Genomic DNA, 9,252 nt, shown 5'->3' with positions numbered 1-9,252 from the left:
CACTGTGGGGTAAGTCATCACCATTTGCATCGCCACCACTTCACATTTCTTTTATTACAAGGTGCTACAAACTGGTGAGGACCAGGTGGTGCCACCACCCACCCTCACAGCTCCCCTATCCCAAAGGAAAAGCCTTGATGACCTTGACGTCATCAAGAGGTCGGTCCTGGGCATTTGTCTCCACCATGGCCAAGCGGCCAAGGACGCCCATGCCCTGGCAGACCCTCCCGAAGATGCTGTGCTTCCCATCCAGCCACTGCGCCGGGCCCAGCGTCAGGAAGAACTGGCTGCCGTTGGTGTCCGGCCCCGCGTTGGCCATGGCCAAGATGCCGGCACCTGGGAGAGACAATAACAGACACCATGAACATCCTGCTTTGGAGATGCTTGGGCAGGTTTTCATATCACGGTAGACTCGCTGCCCCATGGATGAGCTCTTGCAGGACATCCCACCCCACGGGATGGGGACTGGGAGCTCTGGGTTGGGGACTGGGAGCGCTGGGATAGGGACCTGGGGGACACATCACCCCACGGCCAAGGTCACCATGTGGGACACACCATCCCACGGATGGGATCTTACAGAACGCATCACCCCATGGGCAAGGTTCTGGCATCACAGGGGACATGCTACGCCACGGATGGGATCTTGGAGGACATGCCACTTCACACTTGGGGTCATGAGGGGGCACATCATCTCCACGGCCAGGCTCCTGTGGGAAATGGGAGATGGGCCACACCGCGGAAAAGGTTGTGGTACCATGTCGGACATCCCACCCCATGGATGGGGTCTTGGGAGACATGGGAGACACGCTACCCCATGGCCAAGGTTCTGGTATCATGTCAGCCCACAGCTCCAGTTCTGGGGAATGTGAGGGACATCTGACTCCATGGGTGAGTTCCTAGGGGCCATGGAGAACATCCCACCCCATGGATGGCGTCTTAGAAAAGATGGGAGACATGCCACCCCATCAACAAGGTCCTGCATGCTGGGTAGCAAGTTACCCCATGGAGGGGATCTTGGAGAACATGGTAAACGTGTCACTTGGTAAAGTCCTGACATCCTGGGGGGCACCTCATCCCACGGATGGGCTCCCGGGGAACGAGGGGGATGTGCCAACCCATGGCCAAGCCCATCATGGGGAACATCATCCTCTAGGCATGAGGTCTAAGGGGCCGTCTGACCCCATGGGTGGGTTCCCGGGGGACACAGGTTCATGCCACCCACCGGATGGGGTCTTGAGGGACACAGCAGACATGCTACCCCATGGCCAAGGTCACGGATTGGGACATGCCACCCAGTGGGTGGGGTATTGAGGGACACAGGGGACATCCCATCCCATGGATGGCGTCTTGGGGGACATGTCACCCCACGGCCAAGGTTCTGGCATCATTGGGGAGACACTATCCCACAGCTGGGGACGCGGGGGACGCACCAACCCGTGGCCAAGCTTATCGTGGGGGAGATCATCCCATGGTGACAAGGTCTTAGGAGACACAGGGTCATCCCACCCACTGCGGGGGGTCTGGGCGGACACGGGGGACACTGGTCAGCCCAGCACTGGTCTCCACTCACCGGTGAACTTCAGCTCGGGGTGCAGCTCATCCTCAAACTGCTTCCCGTAGATGGAGGCGCCACCGCGGCCTGGGGAGCAGGAGGGGGGTCAGCCACGCCAGTTGGGGGACATCGCTCATCAGTGCCAGTTGTGGGGGGTCACTCATCGATACCGGAGAGGGGGTTGTTCATCGGTACCAGAGAGGGGGTTGCTCACCGGTGCCAGTTGTGGGGGGTCACTCACCGGTACCGGAGAGGCGGTCGCTCACCAGTACCGGAGAGGGGGTTGTTCATCGGTACTAGAGAGGGGGTCGCTCACCGGTACCGGAGGGGAGGTTCACTCACCGGTACCGGAGAGGAGGTCGCTCACCAGTACCAGAGAGGGGGTCATTCATCGGTACTGGAGAGGGGGTCTCTCACCGGTACCAGAGGGGAGATTCACTCACCGGTACCAGAGAGGGGGTTGCTCACCGGTGCCAGTTGTGGGGGGTCACTCACCAGTGCTAGCTAGGGGGTTGCTCATCGGTACCGGTTGTGGGGGTTTGCTCACCGGTACCGGAGAGGGGGTCGCTCACCACTACCGGTTGGGGGGGTCACAGGGTGGGGGTGTCACTCACCGGTGCCGGTGGGGTCGCCCCCCTGCACCATAAAGTCGCGGATGATGCGGTGGAAGCGGGTGCCGTTGTAGTAGCCGCGGCGGCAGAGCTCGGCAAAGTTCTTGCAGGTGCGCGGCGCGTGCTTCCAGTACAGCTCCAGCACCAGTGGGCCCATCCTGCCCGCACAGCACCGCTCACCGGGGGCACCGGAGCTGCCCGGTACCCGGGGGGGGACTGGGGGGCATCCAGTACCGGGGTTGGGACAATGGGGGTGTCTGGTACCATGTGGGGCACTGGGGGTGTCCGGTACCGCGGGAATGGGGGTGTCCGGTACCATGGGGGGACTGGGGGTGTCCGGTACTGCGGGAATGGGGGTGTCCGGTACCATGGGGGGACTGGGGGTGTCCGGTACTGCGGGAATGGGGGTGTCCGGTACCATGGGGGGCACTGGGGGTGTCCGGTACTGCGGGAATGGGGGTGTCTGGTACAATGGGGGGACTGGGGGTGTCCGGTACTGCGGGAATGGGGGTGTCCGTTATCATGGGGGGCAATGGGGGTGTCCGGCACTGCTGGAATGGGGGTGTCCGGTACCATGGGGGGCACTGGGGGTGTCCGGCACTGCGGGAATAGGGGTGTCCGGTACAATGGGGGGCACTGGGGGTGTCCGGTACCGCGAGAATGGAGTTGTCAGGTACCGGGGGGAGAGTGGGGGTGTCAGGTACCGGGGGCGTGGGGGGAGAGGCCGTGGGGGTCTCTGGTACCGGGAGGCACTGGGAGTGTCCGGTACCGAGAGGAATGAAGCGTGTGTGGTACAGGGTGGGGCACTAGGGATGTCCGGTACCGGGGGGACACGGGAGGTGTCTGATACCAGAGGGAGCGGGGGTGTCCGGTACCGGGGAGCACTCGGGGTGCTCGGTACCGGGGAGGAGTGGGGGTTTCTGTAACTCGGGGGGGGGCACTGGGGGTGTGCGGTACCGGGTGGGGGGGGGCCGCCCGGTGCCGGTACCGGGGAGAGCGGCCCCGGCGCTTACGTGGTCTCCATGGAGACGGTGGGCGGCTGCCACGAGTCTGGCGGGACGGCGGCCATACTGCTGCGGCGGCGGCGCGGGCCGCGCTTCCGGCCCCGCCCACCGACCAATGGCGGCGCGGCGGGGGCGGGGCCAAAGGGGGCGGGGCCAGAGAGCGCAGCCAATCGGCGCGGTGGAAAGGGCCAAAGGGGCGGGGCCAGAGGGCTCAGGATCAATCCGGGGCGGAGCGAGGGGCGGGGCTAGAGCGATCCGGGACACTCCGTGGGCGGAGCTAAAGGGGTCCCGACCAATCGTAGCGGGGAGAGGGGGCGGGGCCAGAGCCTGCGGGCCAATCGTAGCGGGGAGGGGGGGCGGGGCCAGAGCCTCCGGGCCAATGAGGGCAGCGGGCGCTGCCGCAGGGGGGGGGATTCGAACTCGGGGCCGCCCCCTGCGCGCTCGGCGAGCGGGACCCGGGGGCGGGCGGTGAGGGGGGAATGGGGGCGCCGAGAAGCGGGGGGCGGGGTGGGGGACCCCCCTCTGCGGGGACTGGGGGCGCTGGGATCGGGATTGAGAGCCTTGGGATTGGGACTGGGAGCCTGGTGATTGCGACTGGGGGCACTGGGATTGCGACTGGGAGCTCTGGGATCGGGACTGGGAGCGCTGGGATCGGGACTGGGGCCGCTGGGATGGGGACTGGGAGCACGGGGATTGGGACTGGGAGCTCTGGGATGGGGACAGGGAACCGCGGGGTGGGGACTGGGAACCGCGGGGTGGGGACTGGGAGCTCTGGTATGGGGACTGGGAGCACTGGGATGGGGACTGGGAGCACGGAGATTGGGAATGGGAGCTCTGGGATGGGGACTGGGAGCTCTGGGATGGGGACTGGGAGCTCTGGGATGGGGACTGGGGGCGCTGGGATGGGGACTGGGAGCACTGGGATCAGGACTGGGAGCGCTGGGATGGGGACTGGGAGCTCTGGGGGTGCTGGGATCGGGACTGGGAACACTGGGATGGGGTCTGGGAGCTCTGGGATGGGGTCTGGGAGCTCTGGGATGGGGACTGGGGGCGCTGGGATGGGGACTGGGAGCACTGGGATCAGGACTGGGAGCGCTGGGATGGGGACTGGGAGCTCTGGGGGTGCTGGGATCGGGACTGGGAACACTGGGATGGGGTCTGGGAGCTCTGGGATGGGGTCTGGGAGCTCTGGGATGGGGACTGGGGGTGCTGCGATGGGGACTGGGAGCTCTGGGATGGGGACTGGGGGCGCTGGGACTGGGAGCACTGCGATGGGGACTGGGAGCTCTGGGATGGGGAGCTCTGTGATGGGGACTGGGAGCTCTGGGGGTGCTGGAATTGGGACTGGGAACCGTGGGATGGGGTCTGGGAGCTCTGGGATGGGGACTGGGAGCTCTGGGATGGGGACAGGGTGCTCTGGGATGGGAACTGGGAGCTCTGGGATCGGGACTGGGGGCGCTGGGTTGGGGACTGGGGGTGCTGGGGTCGGGACTGGGAGCTCTGGAATCGGGACTGGGAGCGCTGGGATGGGGACTGGGGGTGCTGGGGTCGGGACTCGGGGTGCTGGGATGGGGACTGGGAACCGCGGGGTGGGGACTGGGAACCGTGGGGTGGGGACTGGGAGCTCTGGTATGGGGACTGGGAGCACTGGGATGGGGACTGGGAGCTCTGGAATCGGGACTGGGGGCGCTGGGATGGGGACTGGGAGCACTGGGATCGGGACTGGGAGCACGGAGATTGGGAATGGGAGCTCTGGGATGGGGACTGGGAGCCTGGTGATTGCAACTGGGAGCTCTGGGATTGCGACTGGGAGCTCTGGGTTTGTGACTGGGAGCTCTGGGATGGGGACTGGGAGCTCTGTGATGGGGACTGGGAGCACTGGGATGAGGACTGGGGGCGCTGGGATCAGGACTGGGAGCTCTGGGTTGGGGACTGGGAGCACTGGGATCAGGACTGGGAGCGCTGGGATGGGGACTGGGAGCTCTGGGATGGGGAGCTCTGTGATGGGGACTGGGAGCTCTGGGGGTGCTGGGATCGGGACTGGGAACCGTGGGATGGGGTCTGGGAGCACTGGGATGGGGTCTGGGAGCTCTGGGAGGGGGACTGGGGGCGCTGCGATGGGGACTGGGAGCTCTGGGATGGGGACTGGGAGCACTGGGATGGGAACTGTGGGATGGGGACTGGGAACCGTGGGATGGGGACTGGGAGCTCTGGGATGGGGACTGGGAGCTCTGGGGGTGCTGGGATGGGGACTGGGAGCTCTGGGATGGGGACTGGGAGCACTGGGATGGGAACTGTGGGATGGGGACTGGGGGCGCTGGGATGGGGACTGGGAGCACCGGGATGGGGACTGGGGGCGCTGGGATGGGGACTGGGAGCTCTGGGATGGGGAGCTCTGTGGTGGGGACTGGGAGCTCTGGGGGTGCTGGGATCGGGACTAGGAACACTGGGATGGGGACTGGGAGCTCTGGGATGGGGACTGGGAACTGTGGGATGGGGACTGGGGGCGCTGGGATCGGGCTGTGGGCCTGATGGGTCCCTGGGGTGCGGGTGCCCCGGTTTGTCCCCCGGGCCGTGCCGCCTGCCCTGGCGCTGCCAGCCCTGGTGGCACAAAGCCCCGATTGTCCCTGGCACCGCGGGTGCTGTCCCCGGGCGTGCGGCCGGTGCCACCCGGGGCCCCCCCGGGGGTCTGGGACACGGGGGTCCCTGGGTCACCCCCTGCCCCCCCAGCAGCCCCTGTGCCGGAGCCGCCACCATGGCCGAGGAGCGAGGTAGGGCAGTGCCAGCCCCGTGTCCCCCGCGTCCCTCCCGGTGCTGGGGACCGCGGCTCACCCCGTGTCCCCCCCCAGAGGTGCGATTCATCACCGAGGAGAGCTTCGACTTCGGGGTCCTGTCCCCCGACGACAGGTGAGGGGGGGACAGGGGGGACATCCCACCCCATGGCTGGGGACAAGGGGGACAGGGGGGACATCCCACCCCATGGCTGGGGACAAGGGGGACAGTGGGGACATCCCACCCCATGGACAGCATCCTGGGGGATGTCCCACCCTCTGAACAGGACCTTGGGGGACATGGGGACATCCCACCCACTGAACAGGATCCTGAGGGATATGTGGGATGTCTCACCCTGCAGCTGGGGTCCTGGGGGACATGCCACCTCATGGTCAATGTCCTGGGGGACACTGGGGATGTGCCACCTCATGGATGGGGTCCTGGGGGACACGGGGGATGTGCCACCTCATGGATGGGGTCCTGGGGAACACGGGGGATGTGCCACCTCATGGATGGGGTCCTGGGGGCCATGGAGTCACTTGACGGCACCCCGGGTGCCACAGTTGGGTGACATGGGGGGGGGGCGGGTGTGGTTGAGGTGGCCAGGACAGGGCTAATGCTTGCCTTGCCCCTGCAGCCGCGAGGAAGAGGAGGGCGAGGAAGGGGCTGGGGGAGCCTGGAGTCCCCTGAGCGGCTCCCGGCTGGAGGAGATGATGCGGGAGGCGGCACAGCTGGCAGCACAGCTGGAGCAGTGCCGGCTGCCCCCCCCGGGCTCCCCCGGCACCCCCAGCCCCCGCAGCCCCCGCCGCCAGACCTTCGTGGTGAAGGACAGCCCAGTGCGGGCACTGCTGCCCACGGTGGAGTCCCCCCCTGTCCCCAAGGTAGGGGACGCCCATGCCGGGGGGTGGCTCCCAGTGCTCCCAGTATGGCCCCACATCCCCTTCCCACCAGGGATGAAGTCCGAACCTGACCAAACCCCATCTCAGGGAGGGGTCCCAGTGCTCCCAGTATGGCCCCACACCCCCTTCCCACCAGGGCTGAAGTTCTAACCTGCCCAAACCCCATCTCGGGGAGGGGTCCCAGTGCTCCCAGTATGGCCCCACACCACCTTCCCCCCAAGACCCCATCCTGGGAGGTTGTCCCAGTGCTCCCAGTATGGCCCCACACCACGTTCCCAGTCCCAGTGCCCCCCGATGCCCCTCTCTGTTCCAGGTCTCGCCCAGCTGCCCCCGCCCCACGCCGCCGAGGGCCCTCCCTGGGGCCAGGACCCCCCCCAGCAGCCGCTCGGGGCCCCCCCAGCCGGGCCCCCCCCGAGGGCGGGGGGGCAGCACCCATGGCCAGCGTGAGCCCCCACGGGTGGGGACAGCGGGGACAGCAGGTACGGGGGATGGGACAGCCTGGGGTGTGCTGACACTGTGGGGCATCCAGCCATGGGGCACCCAAACCTTGGGGCACCCAAATCATGGGTCATCCAAACCTTGAGGGACCCAAACCACGGGTCATCCAGACCTTGAGGGACCCAAACCACGGGTCATCCAGACCTTGAGGGACCCAAACCACGGGTCATCCAAACCTTGAGGGACCCAAACTATGGGTCATCCAGACCTTGGGGCACCCAAGCCTTGAGGGACCCAAACCATGGGTCATCCAGACCTTGAGGGACCCAAACCTTGGGGGACCCTCACTATGGAGCCCCCACGCTATGGGGTGGGAGAAGGGGGCCCCCCTCCAAGATGCAGGGCAGGCAGGTGCCTCAGCTGCCTGGTGGGGTGGGGTGCCCCTGCCTGCCCCACAGCCCCTCTCTCCACAGCCCCACCAAAGGCGAAGGGGGGCGCTGCCCCTGGCCCCCCCGCTGCCCCGCCAGCCCCGAACCAGGACCCTCCCCAGCTCCTCCAGCCGCGTCCCCGCACCCAGCGCCAGCTCCAGGGCGCCCGGACGGACCGCTCCTCCGGGGGGGGCTCCCGCACCCCGAGGTACGGATGGGGCTGCTGGGATGGTTACCCCTCCCCGTGCCTCAGTTTCCCCATTGCAGGCACAGGGGCTTCCCCCCTGTTTCCCCCCGGTTTCCCCCCCCACCATGCCTCAGTTTCCCCCCACCCCATGCCTCAGTTTCCCCCCGGTGCCTCAGTTTCCCCCTCACCCCATGCCTCAGTTTCCCCCCGCTGCCTCAGTTTCCCCCCCGTGCCTCAGTTTCCCCCCAGTGCCTCAGTTCCCCCCCCCGCCATGCCTCAGTTTCCCCCCAGTGCCTCAGTTCCCCCCCCATGCCTCAGTTTCCCCCCGGTGCCTCAGTTTCCCCCTCACCCCATGCCTCAGTTTCCCCCCCGTGCCTCAGTTTCCCCCCCCGCCCCATGCCTCAATTTCCCCCCCGTGCCTCAGTTTCCCCCTCACCCCATGCCTCAGTTTCCCCCCCGTGCCTCAGTTTCCCCCTCACCCCATGCCTCAGTTTCCCCCCCGTGCCTCAGTTTCCCCCCACCCCATGCCTCAGTTTCCCCCCACACCATGCTTCAGTTTCCCCCCAGTGCCTCAGTTTCCCCCCACCCCATGCCTCAGTTTCCCCCTGGTGCCTCAGTTTCCCCCTCACCCCATGCCTCAGTTTCCCCCCGGTGCCTCAGTTTCCCCCTCACCCCATGCCTCAGTTTCCCCCCCGTGCCTCAGTTTCCCCCCCACCCCATACCTCAGTTTTCCCCCAGTGCCTCAGTTTCCCCCCACCCCATGCCTCAGTTTCCCCCCACCCCATACCTCAGTTTCCCCCAGTGCCTCAGTTTCCCCCCACCCCATACCTCAGTTTCCCCCCAGTGCCTCAGTTTCCCCTGCACCCCATGCCTCAATTTCCCCCCAGTGCCTCAGTTTCCCCCCAAGTGCCTCAGTTTCCCCCCAACTCCATGCCTCAGTTTCCCCCCCCATGCCTCACTTTTCCCCCCACCCCATGCCTGTTTCCCCCCAGTGCCTCAGTTTCCCCCCAGGTGCCTCAGTTTCCCCCCCACTCCATGCCTCAGTTTCCCCACGGCCGCTCTCCCCATTGCAGGCGTGGGGGCGACGCGGGTGGCCCCCCCAGCTGCTGGCTCTGCTGGCTCGGGGTACAAACCGGGCCCCCCTCCCAGCCGCCTCCGCCCCCCCCGGAAGCCGCCGGCGAGCAGCGCTCCGAGGTGACCCCCCCTCGCCCAGAGGAGCTTGGAGTCCCCGACACCCCCGCAACCCCCGGCCTGGGGTGTGGGTGAGGCAGACGGCGACTGGGGAAACTGAGGCAGGGGTGAGGAGTTGGGGGGGGGGACACAAAGCGGGGCCCTCCAGGAGGAGGCAGAGGTGCAGTTGG

General features: G+C 67.0%; 2 protein-coding genes across 2 annotated transcripts; one reads left to right on the top strand and one right to left on the bottom strand.

Moving 5' to 3' along the window:
• Positions 1–36: 36 nt before the first annotated feature.
• Positions 37–3,269, bottom strand: PPIL1 (peptidylprolyl isomerase like 1). Its single transcript, XM_069875811.1, has 4 exons — positions 3,177–3,269; positions 2,167–2,321; positions 1,571–1,639; positions 37–336 (listed from the first exon to the last, which is right to left on the bottom strand). The coding sequence occupies exons 1-4, from the start codon at positions 3,230–3,232 to the stop codon at positions 116–118; spliced, it is 501 nt and encodes a 166-aa protein (XP_069731912.1). The 5' UTR covers positions 3,233–3,269; the 3' UTR covers positions 37–115.
• Positions 3,270–3,586: 317 nt separating this feature from the next.
• Positions 3,587–9,157, top strand: PSRC1 (proline and serine rich coiled-coil 1). Its single transcript, XM_069876250.1, has 7 exons — positions 3,587–3,635; positions 5,898–5,938; positions 6,017–6,074; positions 6,577–6,820; positions 7,152–7,317; positions 7,750–7,912; positions 8,965–9,157. Exons 2-7 carry the CDS (start codon positions 5,923–5,925, stop codon positions 9,155–9,157), a joined length of 840 nt encoding a protein of 279 aa, XP_069732351.1. The 5' UTR covers positions 3,587–3,635; positions 5,898–5,922.
• Positions 9,158–9,252: the final 95 nt, after the last annotated feature.

Source organism: Phaenicophaeus curvirostris, chromosome 24 (assembly GCF_032191515.1).
Source record: "Phaenicophaeus curvirostris isolate KB17595 chromosome 24, BPBGC_Pcur_1.0, whole genome shotgun sequence".
Lineage (NCBI taxonomy): Eukaryota > Metazoa > Chordata > Aves > Cuculiformes > Cuculidae > Phaenicophaeus > Phaenicophaeus curvirostris.
The sequence above is the reverse complement of the archived record's forward strand: the minus strand, read 5'-3'. Positions and strand labels throughout refer to the sequence as shown.